General features: G+C 36.3%; 1 protein-coding gene across 3 annotated transcripts; it reads right to left on the bottom strand.

Annotated features, from left to right (window-relative positions):
* Positions 1-249: 249 nt before the first annotated feature.
* LOC123319002 (tyrosine-protein kinase Fer) lies at positions 250-23,473 on the bottom strand. 3 transcript variants are annotated; one of them, XM_044905793.1, is made up of 14 exons: positions 22,777-23,473; positions 11,764-11,860; positions 10,228-10,423; positions 8,215-8,352; positions 7,640-7,885; positions 5,248-5,434; positions 3,968-4,150; positions 2,865-3,062; positions 2,612-2,788; positions 2,340-2,553; positions 1,969-2,121; positions 1,349-1,471; positions 1,169-1,291; positions 250-495 (listed from the first exon to the last, which is right to left on the bottom strand). In XM_044905793.1, the coding sequence occupies exons 1-14, from the start codon at positions 23,170-23,172 to the stop codon at positions 341-343; spliced, it is 2,586 nt and encodes an 861-aa protein (XP_044761728.1). In that variant the 5' UTR covers positions 23,173-23,473; the 3' UTR covers positions 250-340. The 3 variants fall into 3 exon arrangements, with proteins under 3 accessions (XP_044761728.1, XP_044761729.1, XP_044761731.1); XM_044905794.1 differs by lacking the exon at positions 3,968-4,150; XM_044905796.1 differs by lacking the exons at positions 8,215-8,352; positions 10,228-10,423; positions 11,764-11,860; positions 22,777-23,473 and having other exon boundaries at positions 5,248-5,429; positions 7,640-7,779.
* Between the last annotated feature and the right edge of the window lie 3,763 nt (positions 23,474-27,236).

Genomic DNA, 27,236 nt, shown 5'->3' with positions numbered 1-27,236 from the left:
AGAATGAGAATGGGATTTACAGAATGACTCACCATTGCTAGCCTGCGCAAGGAATGTCTTGGAAGCAAAAATTATAAAAGAATGATAGAGATCTCCTTGAAGCCCTCTCTGATATTGAAAGTTCTTTGGAACTAAGGTCGCAAAGGAATGTAACCTCCTTAACAAACTGACCCTCTAGTTACAAAGATCGATAACAGGTGGCCTCTAGGTGCTCACGAAATAACTATAAACCGGATAGAAAATAAAAAATAATAAAAATTAATATATTTTCAACAGATTTAAAATTGGATACATTTTGATATTAAAAAAATTACAAAGTTATATTTCAACAGCAATAAAATTATAGAAAAGACGTCCTATACGAGTTGCACAGTGTCTCCACAACGGTGTATACTTGTTCGAAGTTTGGCCTATTTTCTGGTTTATACTCCCAGCATCTCAGCATAAGACGATACATCTCTTCCGGGGTGTTTTCTGAAGCAGGCATTCTATAACCTGAAAAAAAAAATTTTTGAGCAAGTTTTTCTACTCATATTCCATCCGATTTTAATTCAGACCGCGGTATTTTTCATATTGATTGATACTTTTCAATAAAGATAGCGCGTGTAATACATTATTCAATTGTTTCAATCAACTATAAGGATACACCTGAACAGGAGAAATTTCAACTTTTCTATAGCTAAGGGGGAGAGTTTGTATGACTACCTGTGGTAGTTGAAGGGATCTACACATGGTACGAGCGGCCTAGGAAGCACATTTGCCTACTTAGCGATAGGTGGCTCTTCTATCTGTGTATGAGTACAGTGACTCCAACGAGACAGTGGCGACAATTGTGGTCTCGTTTTTCATCGTTTTAGCAAGAATATGGCGGATTTGGTCACGTGAAGTGACGTGATCCAATCCGCATTCCGAATTAGAGATCATAGCATTGAAATCTGTGCTCCTAAGCCGCCATATTCTTGCTAAATTTTGATTTAATTGTCGCCACTGTATTTTATAGAGTCACTGTAATGTATGAGGGATATACAGATGGATAACCACCAGAATGGAACCTCTACATTGTTCAATCTGGATGGGTTCTTGTGTATTTCAGGACACAGCATATGGATGGGAATTATTTATGCCAGAATATGGAAAATAACATTCTTTTCATAAAAAAGTCACCCACCTGCATCTATTCTTTCTCTAGCCTTCGAATTACTCATTCCACTGTAGGGCGTACCACCCCTAGAGAATATTTCCCAACATAAAATACCGTAGCTCCAAACGTCGCAAAGTGAAGTATACTTTCCTGAAAGGAGAAGAGAATTTAGTCCGTTTAATGTTAAGTGTGATCTAATCCACTCACCGAAATTCAGAGCTTCTGGTGCTGTCCACTTTATTGGAATCTGCTTCATCCCATCGGATACTATGTATTCCTCTTCTTCGCGAGACATTCCAAAATCCGATATTTTGACCACGTTGTTGTAACCTGGAATATCATGTTGTCAACTTAATCTCCTTGGCTCTTCAAAATTTGTGAGAATAAATTATTTCTTGCTTCACAACGAATGGTGTGAGCGTTTTTCTTTTGGGACACAATACTTTTTGATCTAACATGCCTATATACAGTTTGCCAATTTGAAAAGAAACCAGATACCAGGCAGAATCAGAAAAATTCTTCGTAGTTGACTATTGCTTTCAAATAATTTGTATCAACCTTGTGAAAGTTAAGACAGCAACCCTTGAATGGAAAGGGGGTTGAGTCCTTATTTCAAAGGTAATTCGATTACCTTTTCAAAAATTCTCTACAGTTGACACTTTCTGTTAGTAGGAAAAATAAAAAAAAACGTGAAAAATGGCCCCCTACGAACTGAAAAGTTTACCTATTTTTGCATATTTTTACATGGGAGCCGTGATAGGGTGCCCTCTTTTTTGATTAACACACTACACACTGTATAAACCGACGGTAAAGTAAAAAAAACTCACCAATTAAGCAATTCCTAGCGGCCAAATCCCTGTGAATGCAATTTTTCGATTCTAAATACCTCATTCCTGCTGCCACGTCAAGGCACATCTTCATCAAGTGTCCATCGTTCAAATTAGCCCCTTGTTTTCGCAGAAATGTCAACAGCGATCCACCTTAAAATTGAAGAAATAGGTTAAATTCAACACCATAAGATGTTCAATTGATTCAAGTCAAGGTCGACGGTATGGTCAACTCTCAAAACGACAAAGCCTACGCGATAACATGTAATTTTATTGAAATTACGCGTATTTTGTAATACTAGTCTTCAACATCGATTTTGAATTGATTTTTTCAATTCAAATTTCAACCAAAGTTTCTCAGTCTTACGTACCAGGAACTAGTTCCATGACTATCATGATCGGCTGTTTCTGTACACAAATTCCAATCAGCTTTACTATATTGGGATGGTCGTATTGCTTCAAGATGCGACCTTCTTGTAGGAATTTTTTCTTGTGGTCTTCTGGCAAGGTTCCTCGACAAGTCTTTACAGCGTATATTTCGTTGCTGTTCTTCAGCTGGGCTCTGTAGACGTCGCCAAAGTTGCCCTAAAGGAATTGAAGGTAGAAGTAGTGGTTCATAACCGCTCTCCAGAAGCTAACTTACCCTTCCTATTTTGTCCAGAAGAATAACATCATCGTTATTCAATTCCCACCTCTCCCTGGGAATTGGCTTCATCAATAAAGCACCAGATCTTCCAGTTACCGGAAGTCCGCTGGTGAATTGGTACAAAATCAGCTCTCTAATGCTCGGGAAAGCTGGTCCTTCGAATCTGAATTGACCCTGGAAAAATAAAGATGAAAAATCTTCACAGCAGAGTCCGAGTTTATATCGGCTATATGTTAGTGTTGGAGCTTACCTCTGCTGTTGTTTGAACGATGAAATGCTTATGACCACCCCAGCAAACTGAGAGAACTGTTTGAGATTCATCGTTTCTGGTTGTTTCCCTGACGAGGAAATCTCCATCGTTGACCAAGAGCCTGACAACTTCTTCTCGTGGTAAAACCCCGTGGAACCATTCTTCCTCCACCAAAGACTTGTTTGTCGTCAGCGTAACCTAATGAAAGATAGAGATATTGACCAAAGGAATTATTTAGGAAAACATAAAAGCTGAATAAGAAAATCACAGCATGGGGATATTCATTTCAGTTTTCTCGTCTTCACTTTATTACATTTAAAAAGAGCAATTTTCAAATAGTTGACTCTTGCTTTGCGGTATTACTGTTTACTGGCTATAGAAATAGTTCTCACTGTAGTAGATTTTCTCCGAATTGTGATTGGAATTATTGAATATTGCCAAATGCTGCTAAGAAATAAACCAGAAAGTTGAAATGGATATTTCATTAGAGATTGAGAGTTACAATATGTAGTTTTCGATGTAGTTATTCGAAAAAAGATCGACATCATGACATTGGAAACACAGCATGCTCATAATCAATCAGTTTTCTGCACTCCTTGAAAATGTTCTGGAAATTAGTATTCAGAAAGAAATAAAAAAGAGCCTCTTAGAGACGTGCTGATAGTGACACTTAAAGAATACCAGATTTATCTCAGTTCGATTAGAGAATTGTCTGCCTGATAACAAACTGAGAGTTCTAACGTTCTACTGAAGGGTATGAACCCTGCAAATTCTACAATGGCTCTAGGCTATAATGAGCCAGATTTACTGTTATTGATTTTGTGAAACAATAAATTGAAAATTAAATCTCCTGACTTTAGTTAAGCAATCAATAATCACACTCTGGGAATGATCAGCGCATCTACTCAAAAATTATCACGATTTGCTCTAATAAATTGGGTTTCTTTAAAGTCACTTTGCATAATGCTCGTTCTGAGGTTACTCAGAACAATCTTCATTGTGAATTAGGGTCCTGGCTTCGTTATTCTATATTTATTTCCTCAAAAAATTCGTATTCAATCAGCCTCAAGCGAATGACCATGCAAACACAAATATATCTGTACCCAGGTACTGCTGACAGGTTCTGCGCCTTCGCTGTGTGCAGAAGAATCCCGTCTTCCTTTAGTCCTTGGAGGAGCTACAGGAGAGGATGGAGCTGACTTTCTCCTGAACGGTTTCCGGAGTATTTTCACTATTTTTTGGGGACCAAATGATTTTTTGAACACCGTGGTCGTTTTGTTCTGGCTCTGCATGTGCAAACAGATGGAGTAAATGAAGGATGGGGCAATAATTTCTTCAATATTTCATAGGGAGGTTTCAGTGAACGAAGTTGTAATGGAGGAAATAAGTTATGACTCGACGTGAACCGTTTTGGAAAATAATATTGGAAATGAAGTAATAATGCATAAGAAAGACATTGCTCAGTAAGTCAACCAGTTCGAAATAACATCGATAAAAGAGATGAATTATCACTTATTTTACCAGTCAGGCTGATCTAGAGCACCACCATGGTCCTTCTAATGGGGCAAATTGTTGGAGTTGAATACTTATTGCTTTTTTATGCATTGTGAATTGCATATTAATAAAAATTGTATAATTTTTTATAAGTTTTATAAGTAAACCCTCATTGAAAATTCGAATATAAATCAATTCTTTCCCGAAGAATAATATGATTTTTTAATTAAATTTCAATTCAGCACAATAAAGGGAAGAAATTTCACACTATTCATGTACAATTTACATTCACAAGAATTAAACGAATTGATCTGAAGAAATTAAGAATATTCAAAATAATGTTACTCAAATTTTTGTTCATCATAACATGTTCAGCACTTATGAACCAAAAAATATAAGGCATTCAGATTTTCACTAGCACTACTTACTGTTCCACAATTTTTTGGATTTAAATCAAAGAGATCGCCTGTAAGCCCGCTGTAGGTAAAATTCGACAAATAATGTTCAGACAGGTTTTAGACCTCTCCAAAAAATATAAATTTTTGAATTTCAATATCCAAATTTTCGACTCAAATGGATACCGATATAACGACTTAACATTGTAGAGAGCTTATGAGACCGAAACCTCACTCTATAGCTCACTAAAGAAAACTTTTTGAAAATAGTGAAAACCGATAATTTTGAAACCGCACTTCGTTTTTGCTATTTATTCCCTCGAAATATTGAATTATTGCCTCACCCTGTACAAATGAATTGAAAGGTTTCTATGTTTTCGTAATATTGCTTGATTTTTATCTCAATACTTGTTTTTTTCTGATGTTAATAGTTTCAAAGGTAAAACATGGGCCCAACCGGAGAATACTCTGCTTAGCAAATCTGAAATACTAACCTGTTCGGCCGTATTTTCGTTGGTGAATGACGGATTATCAATGGACAAGTCACATCCGGATGGCACTTCTTCACAGCCTAGTTCATTCAAAGCGCTCTTGATGAGATCAGTCTGCTTCAGCATCTTCCGTTCTGAACATTTCAGTTCTTCGATTTCTTTCTTCGAATTGTCTAGAATGCTGGCTATCCTACAACAACAAGAAATAAAGAAGTACAGGTAGAAAGTAGTTTGGGTGTCGTATTTTCAGTGAAGGAAATTGGATGCCACAGGGCACTAGTATGCATATGGAACAAGAGGAAATTGTCCTCAGATATAAGTAGTCAAGAGGTATTTGTTTATCATTTTATGCCAAACAAAAAAAAATCTTTTGAGAGAATTTATTTACTAGACGGATCTACCTCTAAGGCTAATCTACCTATCAGGCGAATCTACCTATTAGGCGAATCTATCCATCAGGTAAATGGAAAATCTACCTATTAAGCGGATCTTTTTATTAGGAGAATTTACATATCAGTCGAATCTACCTTTTTTTTGTAACTAGAACGGAGTAAGGTTGGCACTCATGAAATGTCGTTGATGTCATAACGCCGTTACCACAACTTATATCAATTAATATGACGAAAATGCCGTAAGTGATTGAAAAAAGAGACAGGGTTTCAGAAAGTGCTATTTAGAATTCAGGTCCGCTCATTCAAATAGTTATACCCTGATATTCTAAAATCCACAATACGTCAGACGGTAGCGAACATATTCAATGTAAGAGAATAGATATAATGTTTCATCTGAATCTAAACGACTCATATTTCAGCTGAATATTTCCACAATCAGAAAAATTGTGAATGAAGAGGATGACAAAGAATTTTCTTCTATTGGGATATCTAAAATAGTAGTGGCATTTAAGAATTTTATGTTTGAATGAATTAATGCGGAAAGTTTACTACAGGATTTTCGATGAATGTCATCGTAGAATAAGTTCTCGAAAATTGATTTTTCTATTTTTAATTTGACTTGTCCTATACATTGTAAAATTCTTAAGGTACCAATAAATACCCAATTATTATTATTATATCAATGCATTAAGATGAACCGCCACAAATACGCGCCAGTTGTCCTGCTAATTGTTTATTCATGTGAAATTTTTGTTCAAAGGTGAAGTTCATCTTGTTTGAAACTTCCTTCAATTCCTTTTACTTATATTGATGCAAGATGATTTTTGTTGAAGAATTTAACATCCTTGTAATTATCTGTTAATTCCTTCGGGGGATACCCATTCCCAACCACTGCAACATATGTATTTCATCTTTGGGTTAATGTTTTTGAGATCTACAACTGATGTAACGTATTCAAACTTTAGCCAAAGAAGATAACGAATATTAACTTCCCTCAAGCTAGTGCATATTATGATGTTATACTGATCTCTTGTATTTTCCATGCAAATAACTGGATTTGGTATGCCTTCAATCAGTTTGTATAAACTTCAATTGTGTTCGTCGCATATTTTCCGAAGAGATTCGACTTTGTGATAAAGTACGTAATAACAGAAACTTTTACGTAGAACGGGCAACATAGCGTTGATTTAAAACCCAAAAATGTTTTGACAAGGGTCATAACCCCACATTTTCGTACTATACAGAGTGAAATGTGTCAAATTTCCATGGCCAACCGACTGCTGCAATAATTGTGAATGGAGTATACCTATTAGGTGAATCTACCTATAAAGCAAATCCGAGAGCAAACCTACCTTTAGACGAATCTATCTATTAGACGAATATATTAAACGAATTAACTTATTGATCAAATCTACCTAGTAGGCCAATCTCTACCAGACAAATTTACTTACTAGCCGAATCTTCCTACCAGGAGGACAAGAAGGTTTATTTAAAACTGGCAACTCTCGTACGAAATGAAATAAACATTATTATATCATATTGGTAATGAAAATCAGAACTAATAGCTGATATGGGTACAGTCGTTATAATTATCGGAAATGAAAAACCTGTACAAATCAAAGAGGAATATTCGATATTAATTGTCAACGAAATTGCGGTTTATTGTAATATAAATACTAATTCATTGGCTAAATGGAATATAAGAAAGAGTCTATGCTCGTCTTTTTAGCCTATTTAAAAGGTTGTGAAAGGGTATATTTAATTAGTTTGGAAAAACTCCATCAGTGTCAATGTCAGATTTGCGGGAGTGCATGATATACCTTTATTATGAAAACTCAATATGACTGTATCTTTTTATTTAGGCGGAATAGGAAAAACAGTAAACAAGTGTTTTATTTTCCCCCAAGAATCTACAGTTAAACTATAGGTACCTAGTTTTAGTTGAAAAAATTCTGTTTCCTCAAAGAAGAATTGTTAGATTTCTTCTTCACCACAAATCTCACCTGTTATTGAACTCTTGATTAGAGGAGCTCTTTCCGTTCGTCAAGGGCGTCTCCTGGTTGTTTGTCGATATGTTGGCACGCTTCTCTTCGCTCTCCTTTATACTAGATTCCAAATCGGCCAGCTTGTTCCTCAGCCAGTCCACCGTCAAGTTGTCCACTGTAAGTTGGTTAGGCAAGAACTTCACGGTCGAGTCTTCTATCAGGCTTTCGTCGAAGACGAACTTCACTTGCTCGACTGGCCCTGTTCTGTAAACAAAAAGTGGGGAAATCAACCAGGATGTCGGAAAAATTGTCTTGGCAAGCGTCAACGGATGCGGTAGGTGTTCACTAGGTCGTAGTGTTTTATTTTCGGTACAATGTCAAAGCTACGTCTAAGGCACCTGTTGATTTTGGTTCATTATTTACTCCATTTTAGCCATTTTGGACCAAATGATTCAGTTTGTAGAGATATATTCTGCTGTAAATGTTAATCCACCCCAAAAAGTACCTCCTTTGTGACTAACTTACACTCCTACTCAATGTAGGTCTATAGTCTAGAACTAGCCCCTGTAACAGCAATTATTGTTGAAACTTACTTGAATTTTTCCGTAAAATCCTTGTATTCCTCTGTTGGTCTTATAGCTTCCAGGGAATTCCCCACTTTCTTCTGAATCTTCTTGAATTTTTCTGAAGATAGGTCCGACAAACTGGATACATCTATAAGAATTTGTTTCCTGTAAAAATTGAATGCCTTTAGATTAAAGGATATCTATGAGGATGTATCATGTATCTATATCTTGTAGACAAAGACCGTGGATAAGGATAATAGCAATGGACAATAACTTATTAGAAGGGTCGCTGTAAAGTTTTCACGTAAAAAAGTCACATCAGAGCTGCGTAATAATATTTGAGAATTGAATGAGACTTGCATCTCTAAGTCTTGATGAAATCTAGACACCCTATTCATCGAAGGTCTAAGGAGTTTTGTGTTCTGTTCTGGTGGAATTGGTTTTGCTCAAGTTCTTTGAGGTTACCTTGAGGTAATTGTTATGGATTATCTGGATGAAATTATAACCAAAACAAACTGAAGGCTTTTCGATATTATTCCTTCTGTGTTGTCAAAAATCGTAGAAGTGTTGCAAAACAGCAACAGACAAGATGTTGCTCATGCAGGCCGATGAATCCGAATTGTTAATATGGCCGGAATAAAACTAAAGACTATAAAAATATGGCTTAAATGTAACTACAATAAAAAGGACAATAACCACTTCAATTTTTGAGCAGTATATTCCTTCTCAATTTGTTTGCTTCTGAAGAATTGCTTTAAAATTCTCAATACATCCTGGTACATATTACATATAAATTAATCATTTGTTATGTTTTTAAACAGTCATTATAATCCAGACTTTCCTCATTTGAAACTTCTTAGGGATTAACAAAAAATAAGTTCACCATATAGTATTCGTTAATCGTTCAGTAGTTTTCGAGGTAATTCAGAACTGAATTGGCCTAAAGCGTTAAGCCTGTAAGTAGCAATGTTGTCGCAACTCTGTTCAAATTATATAGCTGCCTATTAATTCCTTCGAATTCGAAAGGCAGGTACGTCGTTAGAGTAATTGATCTATTAGGACCCTTTTTTCCTTTTGTCGGTCATTACAGAGTAAGAGTTAGTGTAATGAGTACATTTGAGCGATTTGTTAATTTTTTTTTGTATTTATAGGTGCTTTCTAATACTTCAACTGTTCACTCTACTTATCAATTGAAAAATATTTTGAAAGAAAGAGCATTAATATTTTTGATACTTTTCCCTACCGAAATCAAAAACACGAAAAAAGAAAAATAATGAGTAATAAGGACAAAAATGGGAAATGGGAAACCCGAAAATTAATTGGAATATTTCCCAACATATTGGTTAGAAACATTTTCTTCAGGAATATAATTATCTGATTATTAATTCATTTCGTACCATCCAAAAGACCACTACAAAATTGCAATTGATCCACAGCATAAGTCATAAAAACTTAACTTTAACGACTCAATAAATTTTTTCATATAGATACTCATTATTTAGTAATTTTTATTTCTCCATGTCTCAGATGCTGGTAGAAAAAACACATAAAAGGTTACAAAACAAATGTTTCCTTTACTTTTTCGGGCTTCCCCATATCATTTTGAAATAATGCCAATTTTTATGAATTAACGATGCATTTTATGCATTATGAAATAGTTATGAACCTATTCTGGCGTAATGCCAGAAAAATGATACTAGAATCTATCTGTAATGTTTGCTCTCAACATGTTAATAACGTAATATCTTACTATGTATACATATATTTTAATATAAATTACGATCAATTATCTGGTTAGATAGGTACTCGAAAGAAAAATGGTTTTGTACACAAAGATTCAGTTCTATCAGAATTATTCGCCAGTTTTATACACAGCAGTTTCTTCCTTCTTTCTGTCAGAATCATGAATACAAAAAAGATATTCACAAATCATTTTTGTATTCAGGTATCCAGACTTCAACTCTTGATCTCAAGAAGAAGGAAACTTTGCCATAAATAAATAAACAAAGTGAAACCTTTAATAATCCATCGAAAACTCACCAGATCAGTATAAAATCTTCCTGAATGTTCTGTTGCCTCTCCAAAAGTCCGGGAAGCAGAACTGTTCTGAAATCTTTTTCGAATTCCACCGCCTCGCAGAGAAGCAGGACGTATTCGTTGTGTGTAAGATGCAGTTTTCTGCAAGCTTTTTGGTATTTGTCCCTGACTTCGTCTAATTTCTTACCTCCCCTTCCAGCTGTAAAAAAACAATGTTGGTTATGTCCTGAATCGCAGAATAAATATGTGCGAACTATCTGTGAATTATTCATTGATTGTTACGTGTTTAAGAGAAGAAAGTAAAGAAAAATAACACTCTTGGCCGATGCCAGCTGATGCTGCATATCTTGATATAGTCTTCTTGGTGATTATTAGTATTAGCTACTTAGCTAATGAAAAACTGGTCTTACTCAAGAACAAAATTTTGTTCTTACTTGAGAACAAACTTTTGCTCTTACTTGAGGTCAAAATTTGTTCTTACTTAAGAACAAAATTTTTCATAAAAGGGCCTCGGAAATATTGAACAGTGGGGCTCAATATAAGCCCAACCAAGAATCGAAAAAGGAAAAAGGAAGAAAAGGAAGTATTATAAACTGTTTTGAGACTGCATGTATACAGGGTGAGTCGTACAAATATTTTAACAGTAGATTCTTGAGGTCAAAAGAAACACTTTATTCCTATACCATTTTTTTCGAATCGGCTCGGTTTAAAAGATACATGCTGTTGAATAACCATAAAAAAATGTTATTTTTAGTTCTTATTCACAAACGGTTTTATCGAATGAAATGAATTTCGGAATATAGTTTTTCATTTATTTGATCAATATTTTTCGAACACAAGACATCACCCACATCTTACAGTTTCCTCATTATGATCATTAAGTATCATAAAAATATCAAAAATTCAAAGAACCCAACTATTGAGACTAATTTGGACGCTACCTAAGAAATACTTGAACGTTTTGCGAAATAAAAGTATTCATATTTCCTCGTATAATGCGCAGTTTTCGAGTAATCTGATGTTCAATAATTGAAAAGTACTTTGGCTGAATGCAACTCTATTCGAAATATCCACAGATGTGTAGTGTCATAGATTTAGCTTGTTACTCTGAAGGGAGTTTTGTTTTTCCAAAGGTGGCATAGCTCATTATGAGAGCTTAAAATGGCTGTATGTTTTTATCAGGACCGAATCGGAAAAAAATGGTATAGGACAAAAGTGTAACTTTTGACCTCAAGTGGCTACTGTTAAAATATATGTACGAGACTCACCCTGTATATTAAAAAAATATAGGTAATAAAAACATATCCACCCCTCGCAAAATGCTTTTGTTCGGTTACCCTTCTTTGTGGCCTTATTCTGATCGTTTTCTATTTGTGTTTGTTTGACTATTCCTCGAGAAATCATACATGAATCTTTACTACTTATAGAGTGTTCAATCTCCGCCTTATATAACTAACCAAAAAATTATTTTTATCCATTTCGTTCTCATTTTGGCTATTTTGAAAAATTGTACTCAAATATTCATCACGAAAAACTCACCCTTAACATAATACTCTTCGAATCTCGTCCGCATCAATTTGTACAACTCCAAGTATTTCTGATATTCTAGTTTCTTCCTCGTTACCTCCTCTGTTATCTGAAAAACATTAACTTCATCAGATTTGTAATTATGACGCAATATTTTTTGGATATTTTACATAAATGACAATAACCAGAAAATCCAACAACGTTTTTTAATAACATGAAACTTCTGAAAGCGAGATGCTAATGAATATAGCCAGAATAGTGATTAAAGAAACCTTTTACGCAAACAGTGTGTGCGGTGTTGACTACTAATTGTTCTTATTGAGTATCATGAATAAAACAGAGAAGGATTGTACCTCTTGAATAATTTCAAGTACAAAGGTGTGTTAAGTTGATGAATGCTGTATATGAAGTAGATGTCCAACCTAATGTGTAGAGCCAGAGTGGATTTATTTGGGAATGAGCAATAATAATGATGATGAGGTGATAATTTTTGAAGTAATGTTATACCTTATTGAGGAAATCCCGGAAAAACTGGAAAAATCATCTTCATCTGAGAATATATTGATAATATTTATAGAATATACGCCTTTGTTTCAAACTGCAATTCATGTGCTCACTGTTGGATTCGTGACTTCAATCTGATCGAATGTAAAAAAAACGATTTCCAACCAAAAAAATGGTCTGTAAATTTCCGGGGGCACCTAAGGTACTAAAAAAATCCTTGAGAGAAAAATATAATTTTCGTTACGGAAAATTATTGACTGTTGCTGATAAGAAGTGAAGGTAATTGGAATTCCATTTAATGTAAACTGACCGCATGCATCTGATATAATTCCTGCAATGACATATTTTCAAGGTTTTCCATTTGATGGTGGCACGTATGAAAGGACCAATTTTCACACGCATTAAGTATTAACGAAGTTTATGGTTTGAGTGTGGAGAAAAATTCAAATAACATTCATTTCAAATGAAAAAATTTTCGATTGCATTTTCAGTCTGCAATATTTGAAAACGAACCTTATCCTCCACAGTGGCGGTTACAGGAGTGATTTGGGGGGAAACCATAATTTATATTTGAAATTTTGTATTTTTATAATATACGCTATATGTTTCGAACTCGGTTTCAAAGAAATGTACTTTAAAACTAATTGTTATTTGAAGAGGAAAATAAAACCATTTTTCGATATTTGAAAAAATATTTCTCCTAACTTCTCAAAGAGCAACTGTACTAGTAATACATCTTGAAGTTTCATCGTGATCGGTGCAACTTGACGGTCTTGACGATTTTTTAACTGAACCCATCTTTTTGAACATTTTTCGAAGATTCTACACGCGAATCTCCCAGAAAAACCATCCTATTATGGTTAATTAATTTCAAATGCAGAAGTCTTGCAGCGCGCGAGTTGTATAACAATTGAGACTCGAGTATCGAGGGCCCGACTCGATGGGGCGGCCACATTCTGAGGATGCAAGACACAAGACTCCCCAAAATAGCTCTCTATGGAGAATTCACAGAGGGAGCTCGCAAACCAGGAGACCAGTATAAGCGGTTTAAGGATATACTGCATCAATCCCTAAAATCAGTTAATGCCAATCACAACTGGGAACAACTAGCGTTAGACAGATCACAGTGGAGGTCTCTGGTCCAAAGTTATAATGGAGACTCGAGAAGAATATAGCAGCGGCCAGATCTGGTTGGTGACTATCCTTGCCCGGAGTGTGGAATAATCTGTAGGTCAGGGTTGGGTCTCTTCAGTCACAGGAGGGCACACAGTCGCAAGTAACCCTAAGAAATTATGAGTTTGATCGCACCGATAGCTTTGTTTTTGAGTCTTCCTATAGATTTACTCTCAATAACGAGATACAGCAATGAAAATGATGAATGAAGCACCGCTATTGAAAGGATGGACGGGCCATCTTGCTCTCCAGACATGAATTGCATTGAGCATGTCTGGGCGGACATGTCCTGACAGCTGTTTGTCTAGAACAATCGATGAACAATCTAGAGCTAATTTCTAACGCTTTGGTGGCTATTTGGACCAATTTCTCTCAAAATTTCATGAATTGTCTCATCGAAAATATGCCTTGAAGTGTAGGATGCTTGGGACGAGCTAGTGGAGGACCAACCAAATAAGACTAGCTTTACCGGGATTCTTCATAATTTTTTTTTTCCTCGAATTTCCTATATTTTCAATTACCAATTTTTTTCTATGAAACTAAACATACTTTGGTATCTGATCAAAATAAACATCTCGAAATTGATGGAAGGTCAGTGATCCTTATCAACTGTTGAGCAGTGTATTCCTTTCACGCAAGTTTAATATAAAATCGATTGCATTGATAGTACTGCCTTGCTGTGACTCGTCAGACTACGTGACCAACCGCCAAAGTCAGAATCGAATGATGCTCAAATCTTGAATAGACAATAATCAACCGTGCATAAATTCGAGACAGCGACTGTTAGGTACATGGAGACCCTGGTGTTACATGGAGTACTACTTCGGAGTCCAAAAACGGATGCTTGTATGCATGGTTATATTTCCGTTATAACCTGTAGGTATACTTTCGGCTTCACAGGTTGTCTCTTACTTACGTGTGATGCCGTATCGAAGTGAGTTCAACATTCAATCAACCATGAACTAATGGAAGATTTTTCGTCACTTGAATAAAGACCAGAGACGATGCAACAGGGGTTGTTTGGGGTGCCGGTACCAGTATGTTCAGTTGGTTTGGTTTTTTTTAGAAAAAAAAAATGGGGAATTTAATAGAAAATATTACAATTGAAAATATGAGAAATCAAGGTTTGAATAGCAGAGAAAAAAAAATTACAAGAGAAAATTCAAGGTGAAGCTGGTATACTTGGTTGGTCCACAACAAGCTCGTCTCAAGCATGGTCCAAATATACGAGGATATATTGAAAAATTCTTAGCCTACTATAGAACCAAACAAAATTTCAATGTCAAAATATTTTGTTATTAAAAAAAAAAATGTTTCTTCTTGCTCGGCAAACCAGACCTCCACAGCTTTTATGCTCCTCCTCGTTGGAAGAAAATTTACGACCTTTTAAACTATTTTTCAGTTGAGGAAAGATATGATAGTCGGATGGAGCCAAATCTGGTGAATAAGGGGGATGTTCTAGTAATTCAAATCCTAAATCACGAATTTTTTGCATAGCAACATAAGATTTGTGTGCAGGGGCGTTGTCCTGCAAAAACAAAACACCTTTGGATAGCTTTTCGAGTCTTTTATCTTCAATTTTTTCTCGTAGAGTGGTCAGCAATGTCGAATAGTAATCACCGGTTATTGTTCTACCCTTATATAAAAAATTAATCATGATACTCCATGTTAATCCCAAAAAACTGAAGCAAGAACTTTTCCAGCAGATTTTTGGACACGAAACTTCTTAGGTCTTGGAGAACCAGAGTGTCGCCATTCCATCAATTGTTGCTTTGTTTCTGGATAGTAGAAATGTACCCAAGTTTCATCCATACTAACAATTCGGTTTGAGAAGTCTACATCGTTTTCAAATCGAGCACAGATCGAACGCGATGCTTCTATCCTTGAACGCTTTTGGTCAACATTCAAACATTTGGGGATCCATTTTGCAGCAATTTTTCTCAGGTCCAAATTGACTTGAAGTATATGATGATTCATAGAAAAGATTCAGTTCTTCAGATATCCGTTTTAGCCCAATTCGTCGGTCTGACCTTATTATTGCTGATAAATTGAAAAGTTTTGTTTTTTCGATGAAAGTCACTTGAGATATTTCGTGGAACTCGCCAAGCGCTCTCGATATGATTTTTCTTAAGAGTTGAAAAACTATGTTCTGATTTTTTTTTATTTCTGCAGAACTTTTTCTAAAAATTATCGAAAACTCTTGAACTCTTCCTTCGCCAACGAAAATTAGCAGCAGAACAATGTTTTTTGAAAAAGTCAGCACCGCGTGAAGTTTGAGCAATTCAAAATTTGTATCAGGAACTCCAAAACTCTTTTAAATCTACCCAGACTCCAAATAAATTTGTTTTTCGAAAGACTCGGTGCCAACTTCACAAGAGTTATGGAGATATATTGTCAGAGGCAAAAACAGACATTTTGTCAAATTATCTCGGAACAATTAATTATTTTCACAAGAGTAGAGCCGAAAAGAATACGTAGGCGTTTCTAATATAAATTAATCGGTCAAATTTTCGTGTTACTTGAATGACCATTGTCGGGACACGCCTCTAACAGTTATTTATCTATCTAATCTCCGTTGAGAATTATTTACGGACCACCTTGAAATACAACCGACGACGCTGTATTCACTGAATCGACTTCTTGGAAGAGAAATCTATTTTATGATCGATGACGAATTCAAAACCGACCCAGAGGTGAAATAGGAAGATTGGACATTCCTTGGTGAATGAATGGTAACAAAACAAGAGATCCACTTATGGGTTTGCATGTGAAGTGTCCCCAACGGAAAAAATAAAACGTTTTATGATACAAAATGATATATTCAGGGATTTAGAAGTACCTACCCACTTTCTCCGGATAATATGCCGTTAGAAGTAGAGCATAAGTAATTTATTATTTCCTAAAAATCACCATAACTAGAGAAGAGTGGCTCACAGAAATAAAGATACTTTTTTGTAGAAAATTCTACGATCTTCAAACTTTATCTAGTTCATATTTATAGTAGCTTTCAACGTTTCAGACATATACAAGGATGTATTGATATCTATTTAGCCTAGACCAGTTCCATGCATAAAAAAAATATTGCGTTACCATAGCAACGAACAATAACCCATCAGAAGTGTCAGTGTGAAGTTTGAGGTCAAAAAAGTAAACCAGAGTTACGCAATAAATTAAAAGAAAGGAGATGTCCACCGACATTGTGAAAAACGAAAAATTGGAGTATCGAGCCATCATCAAGTACCAGTATTTAAAAGGGCTAAGAGGTAAGCAGATTTTCGAAGATATGCTTGATACCCTTGGTGATCAATGTCCTTCGTATGCGACCGTGAAAAATTGGACACCAAGCTTCAAAAGAGGTACATTTTCCATTGAAGATGATGACTGATCAGGAAGACCAATGTCTGTATCAGTCCCCGAAAATATCGATGCACTTCATGACATGATTTTATCAGACCATCCAATTGGGCTAAAACGGGTATCTGAAGAACTGAATATTTCATACGAACGCCTTCATCATATAGTTCACGCAAATTTGGACATGAGAAAAATTGCTCCTAAATGGATCCCCAAATGTTTGAATGTTGACCGAAAGCGTGCAAGGGCATTGCTTTCGATCTGTGCTCCATTTGAAACTGATTATAAAGACTTTGAATTGTTACTATGGATGAAACTTTTACATACATACATTTCTACGATCCAGAAAAAAAGCAACAATCGATGTAATGGCGACACTCTGGTTCTCCAAGACCTAAGAAGTTTTCGTTTCCAAAAATCTGCTGGAAAAGTTCTTGCTTCAGTTTTTTGGGATTGCCATGGAATTATCATGATTGATTTTTGGATAAGAGTAGAACAATAACCAGAGATTATTATTCGACAGTACTGACCACTCTACGGGAAAAAATTTAAGACGCGGAAAGCTATCCAAAGGTGTTTTGTTTTTGCAGGACAACGCCCCTGCACACAAATCTCTTGTAGCCAGGCAAAAAATTCGTGATTTAGGGTTTGAATTACTAGAACACCCCCCTTATTCACCAGATTTGGCTCCATCCGACTATCATCTCTTTCCTCAACTGAAAAAAAGTTTAAAATGTCGGAAATTTTCTTCCAACGAGGAGATAATAAAAGCTGTGGAGGTTTGGCTTGCAGAGCAAGAAAAAACTTTTTTTTTAAAGGTCTAGAGACGTTGCAGGTTCGCTGTAATAAATGTATCCAATCAAGAGGAGAATATGTTGAGTAATAAAATATTTTGACATTGAAATTTTGTTTGGTGCTATAGTAGGCTAAGAGTTTTTCAATATATCCTCGTACATGAAAAATCAAGATTTGATTTGAAACAACTCATATTTTATTGAAAACTTCATAAGGAAGAGATTCTACAAAGGTTGGCATTACAAGATAATGAAGCCACAGGTAAAATTTAGCAATGAATAAGGTTAACGTCTTAGCTAGAAGATTGTCCGCGAAGAAGTTACAACAGGCAGCACCACTCCTTCTATTCTGAAGGTGAACCGGTAGATTGGCGAATTTTAACGTACAGAAATGTCGACAAGATGATTCTCAAGACGGTTATCTGAAAGCTGCATCTAAACGTGAGAAAAGCTCAATTTTTATCCAATCATTCAATTCAGACTAAATCGATTAAAATTTTGGGAGTAAATGTATTGGAATGTTGGGAAACTCTTCTTGGATTTCACATAAAAATTCGAAAATACCATCAGAATATTCCGAGCCACATTAAAATCTGAAATCGATGAAGAGTGAGGTGATATTGTTTTATACGATGAACGACTAGTTTTTTACCTCTACACGTGTTCCCCTATCACAATAGGTATTTTAGGATAGTGAAGGTAATACTTTCACAAGTGTGAGGTAATAATTCGGTTATCAGTATCACCTTCACTCACCTGAAGATTTTATATTGATAGTCAAACAAGTATCAGCTACCTCAATTTGATATTTCCGAAGCGCTTCGAAGTTGACCCATTACATTCGTCACAAGTTCCTATCACCGTAATATGACCTATTGGAATACTTTGGCAGCAAATCTCTTAGATTTTGAATAATTGGAAATCTCAGACAACATCCATTAAACACTGCACAAAAAAATTAACGCACATTCTGAAAATCTCAATTTTAATGAAAGTTAACTCTACATTGACTTTATAACTTAATTTTTATGTTCTCTCGGAAAGGTTTTGAACGAAACAAGACACATTAAATGGAAGAACAATTCAGGATTTCATCTAATCTTATGTGAAAGAAGAGAAATGAACAATTTTCAAAATACTGAAATGCGGATAAGTGATTTAATACTTGGTATTTCCACCCCTTGCGTTAATTACAGCTCGGCAACGACGGTTCATACTCAAAATGAATGATCTTAAAATGTTCTGATCTAATCCTTCCCAGATTTCTCCGAGTTGGATTCCTAAGTCATTAAGAGTAGTTGTATGATTTTCTGAACTTCTCAACCTTCTATTGAGGTTGTCCCAAACCTGCTCAATCGGATTGAGATCTGGACTTCTTGCTGGCCATTCCATTCGAGAGACTTCAACCTCTTCAAGGTACTCCTGAACGATGCGCGCACGATGGGGTCTGGCATTATCATCCATAAAAATTAAATTTTCATCAATGTATGGGGCAAATGGCACTACATGCTCTTCAAGAATGTTCCTTATATACTTATCAGCATTCATAGCTCCATTATCAACGACCACTAGGTCTGTGCGAGCAGTCAGATATTCCATCCCACACCATAATCGATCCTCCCCCGAAACCAGTAGTATGCAGGAAATTGCACTGAGCATATCTTTCATGTGGACGTCTGTATACAAGGGAAGGTCGATCACAATGGTAGAGGCAGAATCTAGACTCATCTGTGAAGAGAACTCTTTCCCAATCGGCCTCTTCTCAATGGATATGCTCTCTCGCAAAATCCAAACGCGCCCTTCGATGGGCTGGGCCTTTTGCCGCGACACGAGGCCTTAAATCATATTCTCTGAGGCGATTTCTTATTGTCTGAGTGCTAATTTGCACCTCATGAGTTTGCTCAAGCTGAATTAGAAGGAGGCGAGCGGTTGCAAACTGTTGTCTCAACGAAGAAACTCTCAAGTAACGTTCTTGAATGGCAGTTGTTACCCGTGGTCTACCCTGTCCTGGTCTTCGAACATTCATACCTGTCTCCCTGAATCGCTGCAACATTCTGGACACACTTGTATGGGAAACTCCAAACCTTTCTGCAATTCTTGTGTATGTCCACCCATCTTCTCGCAAAAATACCGCTTGGGCACATTCCTCTTGGGTCAAATTACGTGTTTCGCGTTGCATAGCGATCGAGTGTAGAAAATCAAACGAAAGAAAAACTATTGATTACTAGAATTGATCGAGAACAACTGATTTTAGAATGGAGCCAATACATTCAAAATCTGATAGTATCATCTTTCTTCATTCCTGCTGGGAAAAAACATCTGTATTGAAGAAAACCGTTGAAAGTGGATAACATATGCATACATAATTCTGATAAAAATAATTATCATTGAGAACACCTTCAGTTGTAGAATAAATTTGAGATTTCCATAATGTGCGTTAATTTTCTTGCCCAGTGTATTTTCAACGTAATTCTGTTTGAATCCTCTTCTTCACTTTCGCTGAGGTGTTACTACTCCAAATATAGTCCAGTTAATTGAAATCTAATAAAGATTAATTAAATTACTGAATTAGGTTTGATTATTTAAATGGATCTATTAGGGACCTAACTCAGATTCATGACACCACCTAATATGAAATCAACAAATGTTACAATCTGAATCGAACTAGCAAACCGACATCACTCGAAATATTAACAAAAATAATGTTTCGTCGAGAAGGAGCTCTTTTGACTTGACGTCAGAGCAACATAACTCATACCCCGACGGAAATGGAATACATTGATGGCCCTTTATATGATTGCAGCTGCCAGTTTGAGGAAGAGATATAGCCTAGCGACATCTGATATCTGTTAATACTTTGATTCAGCTCGTAACATTTATTGATTTTATATCAGTGTGTGTTATGATTTAGTTCATTTATTTCAAGACAATTTTTAGAGTATTGTCAAGTTTCGTTTCAATGTTGGTTCATCGAATAACGTATTCAAAAGTAGCTCACATATGATGGCAGAGGACCATAAAGAAATTGTGGAAAATTAAATTCTGCGCTAATATTTTGGACCACCTATTTCTATAGAACCTCCAATTCAGAACAGGTCTTAACGTCAATCAACATTTCCTGGTGAAAGATGGTCAATGACGCAGTCCATATTCTATTATGGAAACGGGTTTTCCAAAAAATATGCACTCGGTACCATTCACCGCGATTTACGACTTGCATAATATAGGTGTTAAGGTAGCAGAACCTTAGGTTTGGGTCACTATACTGGGCGAGTCTTTGACTAATACAAATATTTTAATAGTAGATTCTTGAGGTTAGAAGAAACACGTTTTTCCTTTACTATTTTTTTTCGAATCTCCTCGGTTTGAAAGCTACAGGCTACAGGCTGTTACAAAAACCATAAAAAAATGTTATTTTTTTTGTTCTATCTCACAAACGGTTTCATCGAATGAAATTAATTTCGGAATATAGTTTTTCATTTATTTGATGAATCTTTTTCGAGCACAAGATACAATCCACGTCTTCAGGTTTTCTCATTTTGACCAATTCTTTATATTTCCCCATATAATGCGCCGTTTTAGAGTAATTTGACGTTCAAAAATAAAAAATATCTGTGAAAATTGGGTACTTTAGCTGAATACAACTCTGTTTAAAGGTAATTTTGTTTTTCCAAGGGTGGCACAGCTCATTATGAAAACCTAAAATGGCTATATCTTTTTATCCATCGAAAAAAATGGTATGGGAAGAAGTGTTTCTACTCAAGAGTCTACAGTTGAAATATTTGTACGAGCTAAAGACTCACCCTGTATGGCAGCCATTAAAACTGCTCTTCAAAAATTTAAGATATTGAATTAATTTTGAGTTTTTTCTTCAGAGAAAGCCCATTACCTTTTGAAATATGTATAGACTTTTTGAGTTTAGAACAATAATAATAATTCAAAGCAATATTGTATAAGCAGTAACAAAAAATGTATCAAGTATATAGTTTCACGAAAAACAGAACACACCCTCCATACAAAGTATGACCTCCACGATCACCAACAACTGCTTGGCATCTTCTTTGCATGCTTCCATCAAGTTATTCAGAAAATGCTGCTGGCCTAAGATCTGGGAGCTGTTGAATCCTTTCTCGCTGGGGCTGTGGCCTCTGCATAGGCATTAAGAGCTCTTTGTAATTGATCCCAAGCGTTCTCGATTGGATTAATTTCAGGGGATCTTGGCCTTCCCAAAAGTAATAACCTGGTAGCATCAATATATATCTCAGACATCTCAGGTTGACATGGTTTTTGGAAGTAGTAATAAATAAGTTCTGCCATCGAAAGAACTACACCCCAAACCATAATTCTGCCTCCTCGAAAAGTATTGACTTCTTTAACAGAGTATGTTAAGAAAATACTCTGGTAAAATATTTTGTAAGAATTGAATCCCTGTTAAGTCCGAATTTGACTGACTGGACTGTCCTCATTCGACGCAAAATGTAATCTACAACTCTCATATGCCTCACTATCATCACAACCACCTAAACTTTCGATTATTCCAAAACAGCTACATTGAAAGGAAACCTCACTATATTCTGGAAGTTTTCTCAATCCTCCAGTATATAGAAACCAGTGGTTCAAAAATACGCGCTTGGTCTCCTTCAAATTCAACATAATGTATTAGGTAGTAGACAATCGGAGTTTCTAGGAGATATAACAGAGAACCACAAAAACACTCCTCTTGAGGTCATCCCCATAGGTGGAAAAACTAGAATACAGTTATTGGGTCAGTGGTGAAGCCATTACAACCATTAAACCTTATCTAGGACAAAAATCCCTCACTGGAAGATTGAATGGTAATCAAGAAAACTTTGGAGACCAAACTTGACAGAATGGTTAGTTCCAGACTAGATCTGCTTTTTGTACTTTATTATAGAGCTTCCCTTGCGAAATCCTTATCTTACAAGGTGAATTAGGAAGGCAACAACAAACATCCACTCTCAAAATTCCATAGTCTACTCGGAGATTCATGTTTTCGAACATTGGATATCATAAATAGAGCAACTACGTATTCTTCTCCATCTGGAGCACCGCACCAAACATCCATTCACATTCACAACCGTTCCAAAAGCTCCAAATAGTAATAGCCCCTTTTTCCTATCTTAATAACGGGCTGGAACACATCAGTTCTATATTTATCCATCCTAAATTTATAACTCACGTTAGTCAACTGGTGTTGGATCCTGTTATACTCCTCCTGGTACAATTTCCTGATCTTCCTCTTCTCCGCGTACAGACAGTTCAGGGAATCTATCGCCCTGCTCTCCACGCTGTCCGCGTTCTGTTTGATCAGTTTCCCGGTATTGTCCAGCTCCTCCATCATGGTCCTCCACGTGGAGGCGATCAGACTGCCGCACAAGTCGTCACTCTTGTCCATTTTGAGCCCTTGCGTGGCGACCGCACTTAGAGCCACCGCGTATTCGCGATCACATTTAACTTTAGACACCAGACATCTTTTCATCAGCTCCAAGAGCCTGAGTTCCGCGTCCTGCCTCGTTATGATGGCGTCGTGGGACACCTTCCCTTGGAGGTTGGAGGAAAAGCCCATCCTTACCATTTTGGGCAGTTTCACATCTTCCTCACTGGTCGAAATTCGTCAAGTTTCGCGAGTTGTTTCACCTGAGTCTTCTCCTTGGCCTGCTGTCATCTATTTTCGCTGGTTCTCATCGTGGACGGTAAAGACCGCGGTCTAGTTTCACCTCGGTTGACGATACGTTCGATTAGATATAGGATATAACTGTAAACCGTCGATGCTCGATTCGTTTTATTGATTCGTTTCGAGTTCGTATGGAGACACGGCCGACTTGATGCGAGCGCGCTAAAGCGAAGGCGTTCACTGGCTATTTTTGAGTAAAGTATGCGTAGTAGCGGTCCTTTTTACCTGTTAAACAAAACGACGTCATCTGTGGGCGCTGCGACTGCGTTTCATGAAAGTAGACAACAAAGAACGGTCAGATAAATAGCGATATACCTGTTATGTCTAGTCGCGAAGAAGGGGTTCGTTTTGGGCCATTGAGGGATCGCGAAAAGTAGATTGTCTTGATTGGGACAATTGATTGATCCTTTTTAGTACTTATAGCTCCGTGATTGATGAATTGAAGATCGAAGAATGGACCCAAAAAATGAAGAGAGCACTGGCGTTATTTCGCGCGTATTCAAATTTATAAACAGAGAAGTCGCCCATTCATGCATTGGACTTGCCTATTGCTGTTTGGCTCCCTGATGGGGAAAAATTATAGATACGTTCAGCGCAAAGAGAAACAACAAATAATACGAGGCTATATTGAAAAATTCTTAGCCTGTTATAGAACACAACAATTTCAATATCAAAATATTTTACTACTCAACATATTTTCCTCTTAATTGAATACATTTATTACAGCGAACCTGCAACGTCTCTAGACCATTCAAAAAAAATGTTTTCTTCTTGCTCTGCGAACCAGACCTCCACAGCTTTTATTACCTCCTCGTTGGAGGAAAATTTACGATCTTTTAAACTTTTTTTCAGTTGAGGAAAGAGATGATAGTTGAATGGAGCCAAATCCAGTGAATAAAGGGGTGTTCTAGTAATTCAAACCCTAAATCACGAATTGTTTGCATGGCAACATGAGATTTGTGTGCAGGCAGGGGCGTTGTCCTGCAAAATGAAACACCTTTGGATAGCCTTCCGCGTCTTTTCTCTTCAATTTTTTCCCGTATAGTGGTCTGTAATGTCGAATTGTAATCTCCGGTTATTGTTCTACCCTTATCCAAAAAAATCAATCATGATTACTCCATGGCAATCCCAAAAAACTGAAGCAACAACTTTTCCAGCAGATTTTTGGACACGAAACTTCTTAGGCCTTGGGGAACCAGAGTGTCGCCATTCCATCGATTGTTGCTTTGTTTCTGGATAGTAGAAAAATGTACCCAAGTCTCATCCATAGTAACAATTCGGTTTAAGAACTCTACATCGTTATCAAATCGAGCAAAGATCGAACGCGATGCTTCTACCCTTGTACGCTTTTGGTCAACATCCAAACATTTGGGGATCCATTTTGCAGCAATTTTTCTCATGTCCAAATTGACGTGAACTATATTATGAACGGGTTCGTATGAAATATTCAGTTGTTCAGATATCCGTTTTAGCCCAATTCGACGGTCTGATAAAATCATGTCATGAAAAGCATCGATATTTTCTGGGACTGACACAGAAACTGGCCTTCCCGATTGGTCATCATCTTCAATGGAAAATTTACCTCTTTTGAAGCTTGTAGTCCAATTTTTCACAGTCGCATACGAAGTACATTGATCACCAAGGATATTAAGCATATCTTCGTAAATCTGCTTACCACTTAACCCTTTTAAATACAGGCACTTGATGATGGCTCGACACTCCAACTATGCTGCTGTCTACTCAGGTGCCAGCAACAAAAAACTGAACAACATTCTGCTGCAACTGTTTGAAAAGGCCCCCTCCAAACTTGAACCTGGCAAAGTATGCCACAAACAGAAGCAGCTGCAGAAGAAAATCACTCCCTAAGTGATCTTCAAAAATTCCCAAGAAGATGGAGCCAGTTAAAGAATCGTCAAGACAGAACGATTACACCCAGCTGATGAAATTTCAAGATTCATCACTAAAAGAGTTGCTCTTCGAGAACGTGAGAGGAATATTTTCTCCAGTATCGAAAAATGATTTTATTTCCCTTTTCAAATAACAAAAAGTTTCAAAGTAGTTTGGTTTAAAAATTATAGCTTATATTACACTTATACCTAGAGATATAGGCACTATATGTGTGGTCTATTTCAAATAGACCACCACTGGCTGCTCATCAATGAGTTGACTACTGGTGCACCCCTTACTACACCTATTCTCTGAGATTTCTGACTTCCTTTACCAACGGAAACTTCCAAGACTCTTGTAGAAACCATTGCTCGATTGTGAAGAGATAATATTGCATCAATAACAAACTTTACAAACGAAAATATACGCCTTTCGAATTCCTAATGATCGAATCGTAGGAATGTATCTGTGCAGGTGCAACAGGAAATGTTAACATTTCATCTACGGCGAATAATACATACGTAGCTTTGTAGAGTGGAGATATAATCGAAAATTTTTAATTGACACTACTTGTCCTACTTAGATTGCCCACATACGATATATATTGGTTGACAAATGAATGTCTTAATTGATGAACTCGGAGGCTTTAGCAGTAGAGACTAAATGTGCCAATTAACAGCGTTCCCAGAATTAAGTCTGAGCGACTTGGTTCAATCGTGGAATTCCTTAATACATGGTGCGCAAAGTTGAATGAAAAGAGATCAGAAGCTCTTGAAGTCTTGCTCTCCATTTATTGATCTACGTTATTCATGGATTTTAGTCGAAAAAGAATATGAATGACATCATTCGAGGTTAATGCAATTCTATCGACAAGTTGAGTGTCCCCAATAGTAAAAAATTCTCAACTTTCTCCAAATGAAAATTTTTTCAGTAGTTGGAATTGATTCAAAGCATGTCCTTTTTCTGTTTTGTTTTTTTATTGTCCTTTTCAAAAATTTTGAAAGACTGATACAATTTGGAATTGAAATATAGTTTATAAAGATGTTGAATTTTATAGAATTGTCAGGGAGGTTTTAGAAAGAAGAGGTAGAATCAGGTACTAATGATTCTGACTCCTTTCACTAAATAGAGTGATTAAGAAGAAATCACCTCTTTTTCTTGAATTGGATTTTTAGCCATTGTGATGCGAAGCACAATTCTTAGTCTTTAAGCAACTGGTTCAGGGTATTTTTTTTCGAGATCGTCTTGTTGTACAGGGTGAGAATATAAGGAAGCAAAAAGTTTACATCTTTTTGTCTGAGAATTTAAAAACAATGTTGGCCTTAAAAAGTTTTTCTTTATGTTGGGTGGATTGTTAGGTCAATACTTCGGGAAGAATTCACTTACTCGTTGCACATTCATGTTGCCTTGGAAATAACGCTTTTTATGAAAATTCGTTTTTCTCGAGAAATTCGTCTTTTTTTGAAAAACCATAGCAGAGGTTAAATGTGAACAGCATCAAGGAATACTTTGTAAGAAAATCGATCAAAACAGTGGCAAAGCATATATGAGGTAAGTAGGTAATTGTGTGATGAAAAATCCTTAATTTCATTGAAATTTTGTTGAGTTTTGTTGAGTGTTACACTTTGAAAGAAGATTAAATTGAAACGAGTGTCATTCATAGGCGCTCAAATTGGAGTTTTGTGAGAGCCTTTTCCCTTCTCTCTATACCATTTCACCTGAGACATTCTGGGTGTCTTTCCTTTAGGAAAAACTCCAACCCTCTAATGGGTTGATTTAATACAATTAAAGGATTTTGCTTTCGAAGATACTTGGGAACTAATTATGCTCGATGAGGCAACGCATTATCGCCATAAAAACAATTTTCACACTCCATGTTACCTTTTAAGCTGTAGTTCTGCAAAAAACTGTGGAAAATTTTACTTAATTAAATTAATTTTTTTTTTATCGTAAGCACTTTATGCAGGACAATGCAGTTGATCATTTTATGAAATGATAAAATGAGTTAGAGCTAGGATTTCAAGAAAAAACGTTGAGTTCATAAAACGGCCATATTTCAATAGCAACGCATTGTATCC

The sequence above is a fragment of the Coccinella septempunctata genome, chromosome 8, assembly GCF_907165205.1.
Source record: "Coccinella septempunctata chromosome 8, icCocSept1.1, whole genome shotgun sequence".
Taxonomy (NCBI): Eukaryota; Metazoa; Arthropoda; class Insecta; order Coleoptera; family Coccinellidae; genus Coccinella; species Coccinella septempunctata.
This window is presented reverse-complemented; position numbering and strand designations above follow the sequence as displayed.

Coding starts and splice junctions, on each gene's coding strand:
- LOC123319002 (XM_044905793.1), bottom strand. CDS start 23,172: ATGGTAAGGATGGGCTTTTCCTCCAACCTCCAAGGGAAGGTGTCCCAC. Junction 2,122..2,339: donor AGTCATGGAACTAGTTCCTG/GTACGTAAGACT, acceptor TTCAATTTTAAG/GTGGATCGCTGTTGACATTT. Junction 496..1,168: donor TAGAGAAAGAATAGATGCAG/GTGGGTGACTTT, acceptor TTTTTTTTTCAG/GTTATAGAATGCCTGCTTCA.